The sequence below is a fragment of the Marmota marmota genome, unplaced genomic scaffold (assembly GCF_001458135.2).
Source record: "Marmota marmota marmota unplaced genomic scaffold, marMar, whole genome shotgun sequence".
NCBI classification, from domain to species: domain Eukaryota; kingdom Metazoa; phylum Chordata; class Mammalia; order Rodentia; family Sciuridae; genus Marmota; species Marmota marmota.
Window position 1 is genome coordinate 11812493 of NW_026000241.1, and position 13008 is coordinate 11825500.

The following is a 13008-nucleotide window of genomic DNA, read 5'->3' on the forward strand; positions in this document are numbered from 1 at the left end:
TTACCTTTACTGGGTTCCTACTGAACACAAATAGTGTACAAGGAAATACCAGGATCAAAAAAAAATATGCCCCTTTGGGTAGTGAAAGCTACCACAAAAATCAAAGTATGGAATTTTTAATTTATCATACATAGCATGAACTGTTTCCAACAAGGCTTAACTCAAATGATTTTCAAAATCCTCAGCCCATGGCATTTTAGTACCTACCTGTATGCTACAGCACTTAGCAGTCAGCCTTGTTAAATTTCAATTTACTCAGATACCTCCGCAATGCAATCGACAACGTTTTCCATCAGTTCGTCAATATTCACTGATTATCTGTCCTATTAACAAACAAGGAGTCCTATTCCCAGAAACTGGCAGCCACAGGCCTCTGACTTTTCTTTAAAGTTCCCCACCCCTGTATGAAGTCGCTACTCTAGCGGCCACTGCTCCACTGGAGTGTGAACTTCAAGGGACTCCAAAGAGACCAGACTGCACACGTTCAGAGCGGATAATCGCCGGGGCGCGGAATGGATAGTAAGCTTAGCAGCCCCGCCACCCCAGGACCGGCGCGAGCTCCCGTCACACTCGCCGCCTCCCGAGAAGCTGCGACCCACGCGCTCACCGCCCGCCCTTCCGTGCCTGCGGCGTTCCGCAAGAGGCCGGGTTCAGAACCAGGCCTAGAGCGAAGTTCGCTCCCGCTCCCGGAAGGGAAAAGAGAGAGGAAATCTGAGGAGCCTCAGAACCGGTTCCAGCAACCAGGGAACAACCCAGTACCAACTCTCAACTGTGAGGCCTCACGTCTAACACGCACTAGGCGCAAGAGCCAGGGACGTGAGCCCCACCCGCCTGCGACGTCCCAGCCAATCCGGGATCCGCTCCGGTAGCCTCACGCACCGTGCACACACGCACGCAACGCGGGGACACGACCCTCCCCGCGACCGGTTGCCAGTTTCTGATTGGCTGGGATGGGCTGTGGGCTGGAGTTGGAGTAGCCGCGCGGACGGGGCGCGCGGACTGGGTACACAAGCGGGTCCGGTGGTGAAGGGTTTTGTCGCTTTCGGTAAGAGGGTCGTGAGGCGGGCATTATGAGTCGGCAAACCCGACGGCGGCCCCAGAAAAAGCGGGCAGCGCTGGGCTGGATCTAAAGGATCTTGGGAGGTTTGGGGCCAGTGGCTGAAGGGGAGCGATGGCCGGGGCAAGGGAGGAACGTGTAGCTGGCGGCCTCGGGTCTCGCGGATCGTGGGAAGGAAGGGTCGGTAGACAAGGCCGGGTCCTTTCGGCGAGCGGATGCGGAGGCAGAGAGGTTTGAAGCAAGAGAAGTGTGAGACCCTGGGGCCCTGGGGAGGGGATGCTACTGGGGCCGGTTGTGGGGAGGAGGAGCCCGAGCACGCCCTGAGCTCGGAACCGTGTTGGGATCCGGGGCTGAGGAGGGATAGTGAGCGTGAGCGCTCCGGCCTTGGAGCCCTGACAAGGTCACGGGAAGAGAGAGGACAAGAGGGTGAAAGGTTGAGGAAAGGGCGTGGAACCAGAGGATCTTCCAACCTAGATCTTCCCTGATCCCCAGTCCGGTGTTTCCTTCCATCCTTTGCGACCCTGTCCTACCCAGTGAAGGTGAGAAGGCCTAAGGCTGGTATAAACCATCTGTAGCAGCATTAAAATTTCTTTCTGACAAGTAAACCTGCCAGTTGGAGGTTACAAATGCGTAGCGTGAGTTCAAAACTGTGAGAAGCCAAAATGATTTAGCAGTATTATTCGTCTTTCGCTTTTATTCTTGGTTGGAAGGAGCTCTTTCCTTCTTCTGGGTAATACCCACCAAAGGAATCTATGCTTCAGAAAGTACCAAGGCACTTTTCAGTGTGACCGGTTTGGTGGCAAAGTTATGAAAATTGAAGTAGTTCAGCACAACACGAATTCGGAGTCCTGTATAGCAGATACTCTCATACTTTTTTGTGCACCAGAATCATTTAAGGGGGCCTCTTTAAATACAGATTCGTTGGGTCCTGTCCCAAATCATCTGAATCAGAATTTCCAGGCTGGGGCTTTGGCAGCCATTTTAAACAAGCTGACAGGTGATTGATGCAGAATCAAAGTTTGACACATTGTATTAGATCATAGTTACTCTGACCAGATCCTTTACATCACCCTATGCTAGGCAGCTCATTTTCCCTTTCACCTCTTCTAGTAGTAGTAAGCTTACAGAATAATTGGTGTTCTACAAACTGAATATCTTGTTATCATTTCCTCTTTTTGTCTCTGTTCAACTTTCTGGCAGATCTGGAGTAATCACTGTGGGTGAATGAGATACTAAAGAAAAATTAGTGAAAAAGACGATTGAAAATCAAAGAAATAAAAATTGTTGGATTAGTTAAAATCATTGAGGGAATAAGACTATTTAATGTAGACATGCCTTAAACAATTTTTTACAATTCAAAGAGAGTGTTGTGGGTTTTAATTAAAGAATGTACTTTTATTTTTTCAGATTAAATTTGTACCAGCATCAATAGAATGATGGTTTAGTAATCTCTTATCAATCCAAAAGAACCCTGGACTCTATCAGGAGAGCTGGATCTAATCCTACTATTCTGATTCTATTCTCCCTGAGATGTATTCCTGGTTTTGAGCAATTCATATAATCCTTCAGGACCCTTTTCCCACCTATAAAATAAGGGTATTGATAATCATCTGGTGCGTGTTGCTTTCAAATTATATGATTTGTGGTTATTGACTTTGAAACTTTAAGAATGACATTTTCAATTTTAGTAGCTATAAATCATGAATACTTGGGAAACTCTAGGTGGCATTAAGACAATTATCAAAAATTTATATTCAGAAAGTATTTTAGTTATATAGAATATATAGACTACATTAGAATTATATCATTTATAAAAATAATATAGAGTTATAATTTGAATTTAGAACAACAACTCTGTGATATGTGTTAGATTTTTAATATTCATCTTTACTGACTTTTATCTTGAAATGTGTACATGATGTGTTCCGGATCAGAGACAGATAATCATTATTTACCTTTAATTTATTTTTTATGTGGTGCTGAGGATCGAACCCAGTGTCTCACATGTGCCAAGCGAGTGCTCTACCACTGAGCCACAGCCACAGCTCCTAATCATTAGTGTTTTAAAGCAAATAATAACCACAAGGTTTTCCACACCCTAATTCCCCACCCCCACCCCCCTGTCCTGGGGATTGAACATAGAGGGGCTCTACAGCTGAGTTATATCCCCAGTCCTTTTATTTATTTATTTTTTGGTGGGGGGAGGGTCTCACTAAATGGTTGAGGTTGACCTCGAACTTGAAATCCTTCTTCCTTCTCCAGAGTCACTGAGATTACAGGTGTGTACTACTGTGCCCAGCCCTATACCCTGATTCTTACTGCAAAGCTTCTCTCAGAAAGCTAAATCAAATATACTACTCATACAAATTTCAGAGTCTGTATCATAGATAAGGAATGGAAAATGACAGACTTCGTCTATTCTTCTTTGTATATACAGTAAAGAGAGAGTTATCTCCCCCCTTCCTGAAAGGAGAAAACCTTTTTGCTTAATGGATCTGTGGATGATTATAGTCATCCACATGTGAAATAATTAGAGGAAAACCCACCAACTTTCTAAATTTTAAAGTCAATAGTCAAGTGATATTTTAGATTGGGAATAATTAAGGCAAAGGAGGAAAACGTATCTGCCAAAGAAAATGTATTGTGGTCTGTAATGGTTTTGTCTCTTGAGGCTGCAAGAAACCAAGACCTTAGCTCATCATTTATTTTTTTCATAGATATATATGAATAATAAAATAAATTAATGAGGCTGTGGCTGTGGCTCAGTGGTAGAGCACTAGTCTCCTACACACGAGGCCCTGGGTTTGATTATTATAAAAATAAATAAAAGTAAAGTAAATAAAGATAAATATAAAAATAAATAAAATAAAGATAAAAAATTTAAAGAAAAAAGAAATTATCACTGAAGTATATACAGTTTGGTTTTTTCATACTGACTGATTAACTCTACAAATACATATAACTTATTTTTAATTGTTGAGAAGCATAACTTTTAATCAACAAACATTTTGTGGTGTACTTATTCTGTGCAGGTCGTTGCAGTAAATCATGGAGATAGATACAGAAAGTATAGGATTGCATAACCAAAGTACATATTGTAGACTTAAAGGATCAAAGAGGACTTTCCAGAGGAAACTAGTAAGGATGTAAACCTGAAAAAATAGGGGTTAGCTAAGAAAGTTTCCGAAGGAGATGAAAAGTGGGGAGAGAGAAGAAAACTGTCATAGGAAAAGGAATCAGCTTTTGCAAAGGCCAGAAGTATAGAGAAAATCTAAGAGATTTAATGTCATTACAATGTGGCATTGAGAAAAAAAGGTGGAAAGAGGATTTATGATACACACAGTTATATATTTGAGAAGTTTATGAATAGGTATGAAGGCAGCTAATAAACATCCCAGCCTAAAATAAACTCAGTGTTAAATTCCTCTGTTTAGTTCTTCAAATCAAATCTCATGTCTTCTTTATGAAACTTCTCAAGCCTTCTTTAGACATCACTCCTTTGAAATTCAGTTTTGTCTCTTACATTATTGGCAATTAATCACATTTTCACTTTTCTTTTTAAATAGTACTTAGTTTTTGAACCATTAGTTCCTTTAGTATTTATATTTATCTCTTTAAATATACCAAGCATTCTGGACCTGGACCTTATTAAGCCTTGTATATAATAAAATTTAATAAGAGTTTATTCACTTTTGAAATAATGGAATACCAAAAAAAAAAAAGTCTAATTTGAATTTTCCCCTGTAAAGTTTTCTTCTTTGTTAGATGGTTCCTCTCAATGGAGTGGGGCTTTGAGGGATGAATTCAATTCTCAAACTAAACATGCCCTTGATGTACTATGAATTGAAATGCATTCTGCTGTTGTATATAACAAATTAGAACAAAAAAATTAATTTAAAGAAATACTAAAAATACCACCCCCTTTAGAATTGCATTTTCTTGAGGGCCCTTACTGCCATTTATCCTGTTTGAATAGCAAATTGTTGATGAGGGCTTCTCTTATTGAAGGGAGTGTGATGCACATGAGAAATTCAGAAGTGAAGGTAGGATTTTATATGGATAATGGGATATGGTCAGTGCACTTATGTATTGTGTCTGACTTCTTTATTTTATCTGTAGGGTAAAGTTTATGGGCAGTTCAGATAAGTGTCAGGCTGGTCACTTGCTTTTTTGGGTACCATTAAAGGAACAATATAAGAAAAAAGTAGTTTTAAAAGGAGCCATTTCTAGCAACATTATTTAAAATAAGTCTTTGTCTCTAAAAGGAATAAATAATAAACTAGGTAGAAAATTTGGCTATTTGAAATAATCTTAAAAAAATCCCACCATCAATAGCAGAGATTAGTGTAATACAGTGGAAATATTCAAAGGTGGCATGTTGGAGTTACCAAATCAGCAGTTGAGGGCAATTAAAACTGTGTTTAACTATACTTTAAAGTGCTTAATAGAATTTCCAACATGATATTGAAGAGTCAGTAGGAATTATCACTTTGTTTTGAGTACTGTTTTTAATAGTATGATGACATTTAAAAGAAATTGGTTGTTTGGGAGAAAAGGTAAAATTATGGAGTAACAAATATATACAACTCTAAAGATGGCTATAGATTTAAAATAGTAATTTCTAAAAATATTTTTCAAAGTTCATGAATAACACATATCAGGTTACTCATGGAAATTAGGAATATTTACATTCATTCAGGTATTGAATAGTGTTCTAGATGCTTTTATAGAACCTCATAGAAATTCTCTTTCAGGAAGTTTCTTCAAGCAATTACTATGTCAACCAACACAGATGTTTCTCTTTCTTCATATGATGAAGATCAGGGATCTAAATTTATCCGAAAAGCTAAAGAAGCACCATTTGTGCCTATTGGTAAGTTGGACTTCGATATTCTAATACTCAGTCTGCTATAAGCTTAAAACAATGAAAGCATGATAAGCTTATTCATTGAGCACATCCTAAAATAATTTATTTTCAAGTATTTTTTATTATGTTATCGAAATATGCTGAATACAAAATTCTTCTGTGTGTATTCAGACATCTTATCTTATTGACTCATATATCAGTGAGGAGTTGAGGAATCCCAAGTCTACCTTCAGGCTCAATGACTTAGCAAGACTCAAAAGATTCAAAAAAGCATTAGAGTCATGGTTATGGTTTATTATAGCAGAAGGTTATAGGTTAAAGTCAACAAAGGCATGTGAGATAAAGTCCAGGAGAAACCAAGCATAATGTTCCAGGTATCCCCTCCCAGTGGAGTCACACAGTGACATTTAATTCTTCTGGCAATGACATGTGGCAACATATGCAAAGTACTGCCATCCAGGGGAGTTTACCAAGCCTTGGTGTTCAGGTTTTACTGGGGGTGAGTCACATAGGCATGCAGTCCCTTGGAAGACATAAAATACAAAACTACGTGATCATCTCAATTGAAATCTTAAAATCGGTGTATTAGAATCAAGTTTATTCCAGAAATCAAAAAGAAATACAAATTATACTTTTAGAGTTGAAACATTAAAAACATACCCTTTAAAGTCAGAAATAAGACAGGAATATATGTGAACACTATTATTGTTGTTTGAAGTTGTATAAGTACATGAAAAAAGCTGTACATACTTTAGGAAGTGGGGTGTGTGTGTGTGTATTTTTCCTATACAGATAGTTACATATAGTTTTATATGTATAACTATCTGTATAGGAAATCTAAGAAAATAAGTGAAGAACAACTGAAATCAATTTCATGAATGCCTCACAAAATATCTAGGAATATTTAAGGCTTACCTAGAGAAATTAAAACTACAAAATTGTATTTAAGGACACAAAAGGTTTGAATGGAAATTGATAAATGTACCACATTCTAAGATCTCCATTCTTCTTAAATCCTTTGTCATTTCTAATGGTGTCTTTTGATTTTCTTTGTCTTTGGTTAGTCTTCCTAGAGCTTGTACTCTTGATCCTTTTCAGTGCTAATGTAATTGCTTGAATTTCCTAATCTCTCAGGTTTTATTTTAACCTCCACACTCAAGTAGAAGTACTTAACTTCTCAGTGGTTAGTGGTGTGTATATATGGCTATTTTGATAGCTAAATTTTGATTTTGTGTTTACAATCTTGGAATACAGCCTTTCTGGAATTTGAAAGTTTCTTTGTAGCCTAATACATGTTCTCATTTTGCCAAAGCTTCATAGACATTTGAAAGAATAGGTGATCTCTATGTTTTAAATTAAAATATTGAATTTTATTTATTTTAAAATATTATAATTTAGTAAAGTTATAATGACACCATTTAATTTGGTCATTTTCTAAAAGAAACATTATTTTTCCCATTTTTGTCATCTTCAAGTATGATATGCCTTATGTTGCTAACAATTTTTTGCTTCATTTATTTTGTTGCTATGTTGATTAGATTATTTAAAGTCTATGACTATTATAAACTAACCTTTTATTATAAAATGCCTGCGTGTATTACATAATCAGTGCTTTTTAACCTAGAATTCTACTTTGATATTAGTATTGACACCCCTGCTTTCTTTTTGTTTGCATTGCCTAGTCTTATCTAGGCAAATTCTTTTATTTTTAACTCTTTAGTGTAAATTAGTTATGTCTCCTGGAAGAATATGTCCAGGTTTTGTTTTTTTAACCTAGAAGAGGACATTAACCTATGTTGATATTATTGTAATAAGTTCTCTTAGTTTTGTTTCTACTATATACTTTATTTTCTGTTTGTTGTGCTTATTGTTTCGTTTGTTCTTTTATTTATTTATTTTTTTAATGATTTGGAAGTTCAGCTATTCCTATACTACTGGTAGTTAGTTTTACAATTTTAATTGGGGTGTATTTTTTCACTTACTTCAAAAGTAAAAAGGAACGTAAATCATTCCCTAACTCAAGACTTTCAACACACATATTTTTTGTTATAATAATTATAACTTTAATTTCAGATTATTAATTTTTACTATTAATTTCCTCCATCACACCCAGGTATTTTTCATAGGATTTACTAACTCTATTGCTTTCCACCATATCTCACACTCTGTTTATTTCTTTCTCACTTATTAATTTCTTGAACTGTTTTTTTTTTATTTCCTCAAGGTTTTATATAAGTACATGGGTGATTACACTTTGAAAACATCCAAGATCATGTCATTCCTGAATGTTTTTTGTCTTCTAAATGATTGAGAGCTTGGCCTTGCATAGAATGTTAGGGTCATTATCCATTTAGTTCAAACTCTTAGTATTGCTCTATTGCTTTGTCTATGCAGTGCTATACTTTCCAGTATAGTATCTCAGATTTTGAAGTATATAGGCAAGATCTCTCAGTGCTGGTAAAGTATAGATTGTCTCTGTGATATTAAGTTATTGCCTTTAGGAAGAACAGTAGGACAGGAAGGAAGAGTTATAAACTCATTCCATAACATACAAGACATTGAGCATATTTGTTGTGTTTTAATAATCATTAGCTTAATTCCTATTATTCCCTGATACACCTTTAAAAGGACTTTATTTAGTGGCTCCACAAACCACATTATAAAAAAATAACCCTGACTTTCTGAATTTGCTAATGTTTGCTATCAATTATAGATTTTTGGGTTCTAGGGGGAAATTTTTTTTAAACTGTTATTTGTGTTCAGCTAATTAATGATCTGATAAATTATCTTATAGAAATAATAGAAAAGACATTGATTAATGTTAAAATCCTCTTGGTCCCCTTCCTCTATGCATCTAACATATTTACAACTATTTGTTTTACAGGAATGGCAGGTTTTGCAGCAATTGTTGCATATGGATTATACAAATTAAAGAACAGGGGAAATACTAAAATGTCCATTCACCTGATTCACATGCGTGTGGCAGCCCAAGGCTTTGTTGTAGGAGCGATGACTCTGGGTAGGTTTCTAAAGGAAATTTCAAATTGGTGGTTTCCCATTAATGTATTTCTCTAAAAACAAAACAAGAGAGGAACTTTTAGCAGACCTTGAAGCAGTTTGAAAATACAAGTCATTTTCACCTAAAAATTGAATTAATAAAAATAATTAAAGTGTGATACAGTTTTACTGTCTATGATATATCCTATTAAGGTTTTAAAGAAAGATTTAGGTTTTAAAGTCTATCACTGAATTTATAATTTCATTGAAGAATCTAGACATGCAAATAGGGTTGGTAGTAACATCAGTTTTCTGAGAAAGACCTGATTGCTATTTTACTGAGTTTTTAAAGATGAAAAAGATTTTTTAAATGGTTTTTTTTTAAATTTTTTATACCTTTATTTGTTTATTTTTATGTGGTGCTGAGGATTGAACCCAGGGCCTCGCATGTGCTAGGTGAACGCTCTACCGCTGAGCCACAACCCCAGCCCTTTTTTTTTTTTTGAGAGAGAAATTTTTAATATTTATTTTTTAGTTCTCGGCGGACACAACATCTTTGTATGTGGTGCTGAGGATCGAACCCGGGCCGCACGCATGCCAGGCGAGCGTGCTACCGCTTGAGCCACATCCCCAGCCCCAACCCCAGCCCTTTAAAATGTTTTTATATATATGCTTTGGTTGGCATTATAATTTTTTTTCTGGCAGGGAGGCTACTGAGGATTGAACTCATGGGCACTTAACCACTGAGCCATATCCCTAGCCCTATTTTGTATTTTTATTGAGAGACAGGATGTCACTGAGTGCCTTGCTTTTGCTGAGTGTGTCTTTGAACTCATAATCCTCCTGCCTCAGCCTCCCAAGCCACTGGGATTACAGGTGTGGGCCACTATGCCTGGCTATAATTTATTGACTATCTGGTGTTATGGCAACATTGTGACTCCTTTTAAAAATGCTAGATCAATATTCGTTGATCTTTAAAACAAATATTGTAACATTGTGATATATTCATACTAGCCTTGAGAAATTATATATAAAAAGAGTTTTAGAAATTTAAATTGTTTAGGAAAATAGGATCTTATTCCTCTTGTAAATATTCTGTACTAGCAAGGGTACTATTTTTAGCTATTTTGTGAATGTTTTGTATTTTCTTACTATTGAAGAGAATATTTTAATACTTAACTAGGATTCTTTTTCTCTAGGTATGGGCTATTCCCTGTATAAGGAATTCTGGGCAAAACCTAAACCTTAGAAGAAGAGATGCTGTCTTGGTCTTGTTGGAAGTGCTTGTTTTTGTTATGTTAAAGTTATATGTTTATGTCAAAAAATAAATCCCTTGAGTGGGTTCAGGCTGTAACACGGTATTTTGAATAATGGCTTCTTTTCTTGCCCACTTGATTTGCCTGGTTATCAAATTATTAATGACTTCATTGACTGGATCATTCAGGGAAGTCAAGTTAACACAAAAGAAACATATACTGGATAGTGTTACAACACTCACCTTCTTAAATGCTTATGACAGAAATTACTTCTAAAGAAGACAAAAGGCCAGGCCTGAATTACTCCCAGTTTACTACAGAATATCATACACATATTTTGAATGTTGGGTGGGAATCCTACTTAACCCAGTTAATTTAACTTTTTTCTACCTGCCTTGTGAACTGGTTTAAGAACTTCAGTTTTTTAGTGTTAGTTGGCTCTTAAAGAACTATTTCACATTTCACAAACGTGCATGAAATATAACTTGCAAATCTTCCCACAACTGAGAGAGAGAGAGGAAGGGAGGGAGAGTGTGTGTGTGTTTAATCCATACCTGGAAAGCTCACAACAGAACTGCATAGAAGTAGTATTTATTTCAGAATCACACTTATAAACATAATAATTTAATTATTGGTTCCACTTTAGCTCTTTTATAATTGCAGAATTATATTTTTGCTGTTGTATTAGAATAATTTTTAAATGTTATCTTGAAAGAGAAATATGTATTTTAAGTGCTAATACAAAGGTAAATTAAGAACACGGTTTTAATGTGTGCAGTATAATTATTTTCTCTGTATGAATTGCAAGTGTTAAACAAATTACCTAAAATGGAAGTGATTGCTGGTTTTGAGCAAGCTGGTCTGGTCAGACATTATACACAAGCTTTGGTAAACTATAGCGTGTTTTAGTATACTTGTAAAATTCCCTTGTCTAACCTGAACTTACATTCCATGGTGATAACATGGTATATGTGTGGTTATTAAAATAACGAACACATCAAATGTCTTGTATCTGTTTGTTTGGAAAAATAACTCATTCTTCAGAGTAGCACAAAAATTAGGTTCCAAAAAAAAACAATGTTTTATGCTTTTTGTAGGAACCACCATTTAAGAATACCTATAAAGTAGAAATAATAAATAATATATATTGCGTATTTACTGTGTCACACATGCTCTAAGAACTTTTTATATGTGTCACTAAAGCTTCCTAACAACCCTAAGAGGTAGGAACTATTATTCTTGTTTCACATTGAGAAGACTGAGGCAAGGATAGCAGAAGCAACTTGCCCAAGGTCACGTAGCTAGAGAAGGTTTTAAGTGTGGGACTAGAACCTGAGCAGCCTTGCTGAACAGCCAGTATTCCACTATATTATGCTGTCCCTAGAACTGAGCAAATGGTTATTTGTGTGTGTGCGTGTGTGTCTTTTGATTGGATGGATTGACTTTTTCCGTAAGAAGAGTAACAATCTACTATTTTGGAACTTTTTTTTTTAGAAAATCCCAGGATGATAAGTAATATGGTTGATACCAACTGGTTTTAGGTACTTGAGATGTTGGCCGATGTAAGATTAATGCTGGAATTACCTGGACTAAATCAGAGTTTTCTAGTCTTTTCTTACCCATGAAATGAGAGCTTAGACTAGAGAACTTCTGTGGTCCTGTCTAGCTGATAGGTCATTATGAGCTCTAATTAGAAACTATTTTTTTCAGCTTTGGATAGATAACAAGGTGCTCGTAGGCAATCTTAGCGATTGTTTTGTGAAAAATAAACTTTTTATAAAGGAACAAATTTGGGAATAAGTTTCAGAAATTTGTCCTCCCCCTTTTTTTGTACCTTACTTTAATTATATTTTGCTATTTAGGTGAATTTTAAGGTATTTTAATATATGATATGCTTTCTTTGTGGGTAGTTTTTGTTCTGGCAGTTGTAACATTCTTTGCAGCCACTAATAATTTCATATGAGCAATTTCTTTTATTTTTTTAGTGTTTTTGCTGCTATGGATTGAACCCAAGGATTTTTATCACTGAGCAATAACTCCAGTTCTTTTTATTTTTTGTTTTAAGACAGGATCTCACTAAATTGCCAAGGGTGGCTGGCCTCAAACTTAAAACTCTCATGCCTTCGCCTCCTGGGTCACAGTGATTACAGGCACACATCCCTGTGCAGCCATACGAACCATATTTAAAACTAGTGTAGTCTCCCCTCCACCTCTAATACTAGCCAATATTTCCTAAGAGTTTTCTCTTGTACTGTTTTAAATATGCTTATACTTCTATTTGATGTGTCAGTTCAGCTTTTAACTGATAGGCCTTGATTGCCAACCATTAGAGATTACATGACCAGAGAACTTATTCTATATCCCATGCCTTCTTTCTCCTTACCTTCGAGAGTTTTATTAGTTGTTTCATTTCTACATTGTGGGAATATATAATGTTTACGTTCTGTTCTGCCATTTGCACACTTCTTTCTCTCTGGTTCTACAATTTAAACATTGAAAACAGACAAACATTCTCAGTAATCTCTTGGTTGGCAGAAATTAATGATAGTTTTTTAATAGTTTCCTCAAGAAAGACATATGGAAAAATTCCTCTAAATTTTTGCATGTTTGAATATTTTTATCTGTAACCTTTACACAGTAAAAAACAATTTAGATATAAAATTCTTAGTTTACATTTTTCTTGGGAATATTGTAAATATTGACTTAGAGAAGCCTAAGTCTTGTGAAATTTCCCCTAAATAAGGGATTTTCTTTTTTTGCTTGTCTGCTCAAATTCTTTAGTAAGTTCAAAACTTCAATTATACTAGTCTTGGTGATGATCTTTCTATGTT

At 35.9% G+C, this 13008-nt stretch overlaps 2 protein-coding genes across 6 annotated transcripts in view; one reads left to right on the plus strand and one right to left on the minus strand.

Moving 5' to 3' along the window:
• Ackr2 (atypical chemokine receptor 2) overlaps nucleotides 1–795 on the minus strand; it is a 51601-nt gene extending 50806 nt beyond the window's left edge. For all 3 annotated transcript variants that reach the window (XM_048794918.1, XM_048794916.1, XM_015489417.2), the window contains exon 1: nucleotides 208–795. The gene's annotated coding sequence lies outside the window, so the exon portion shown is untranslated. The remainder of the gene's footprint in view (nucleotides 1–207) is intronic.
• A 123-nt stretch (nucleotides 796–918) lies between these two features.
• Higd1a (HIG1 hypoxia inducible domain family member 1A) lies at nucleotides 919–10282 on the plus strand. Of its 3 annotated transcripts, XM_015489421.2 has the most exons (5): nucleotides 966–1045; nucleotides 2465–2670; nucleotides 5812–5930; nucleotides 8809–8943; nucleotides 10121–10282. In XM_015489421.2, the coding sequence occupies exons 3-5, from the start codon at nucleotides 5834–5836 to the stop codon at nucleotides 10168–10170; spliced, it is 282 nt and encodes a 93-aa protein (XP_015344907.1). In that variant the 5' UTR covers nucleotides 966–1045; nucleotides 2465–2670; nucleotides 5812–5833; the 3' UTR covers nucleotides 10171–10282. The 3 variants fall into 3 exon arrangements, with proteins under 3 accessions (XP_015344906.1, XP_015344907.1, XP_015344908.1); XM_015489420.2 differs by lacking the exon at nucleotides 2465–2670 and having other exon boundaries at nucleotides 919–1045; XM_015489422.2 differs by lacking the exons at nucleotides 966–1045; nucleotides 2465–2670 and adding an exon at nucleotides 1450–1596.
• The last annotated feature ends 2726 nt before the right edge of the window (nucleotides 10283–13008 follow it).

What these genes read in the sequence shown, in the direction of transcription:
- Higd1a (XM_015489420.2), top strand. Translation starts at nt 5,834, where the DNA reads ATGTCAACCAACACAGATGTTTCTCTTTCTTCATATGATGAAGATCAG. An exon ending in AGCACCATTTGTGCCTATTG is followed by an intron (nt 5,931 to 8,808) that starts GTAAGTTGGACT and finishes TTTGTTTTACAG; the next exon opens with GAATGGCAGGTTTTGCAGCA. An exon ending in TGTAGGAGCGATGACTCTGG is followed by an intron (nt 8,944 to 10,120) that starts GTAGGTTTCTAA and finishes CTTTTTCTCTAG; the next exon opens with GTATGGGCTATTCCCTGTAT.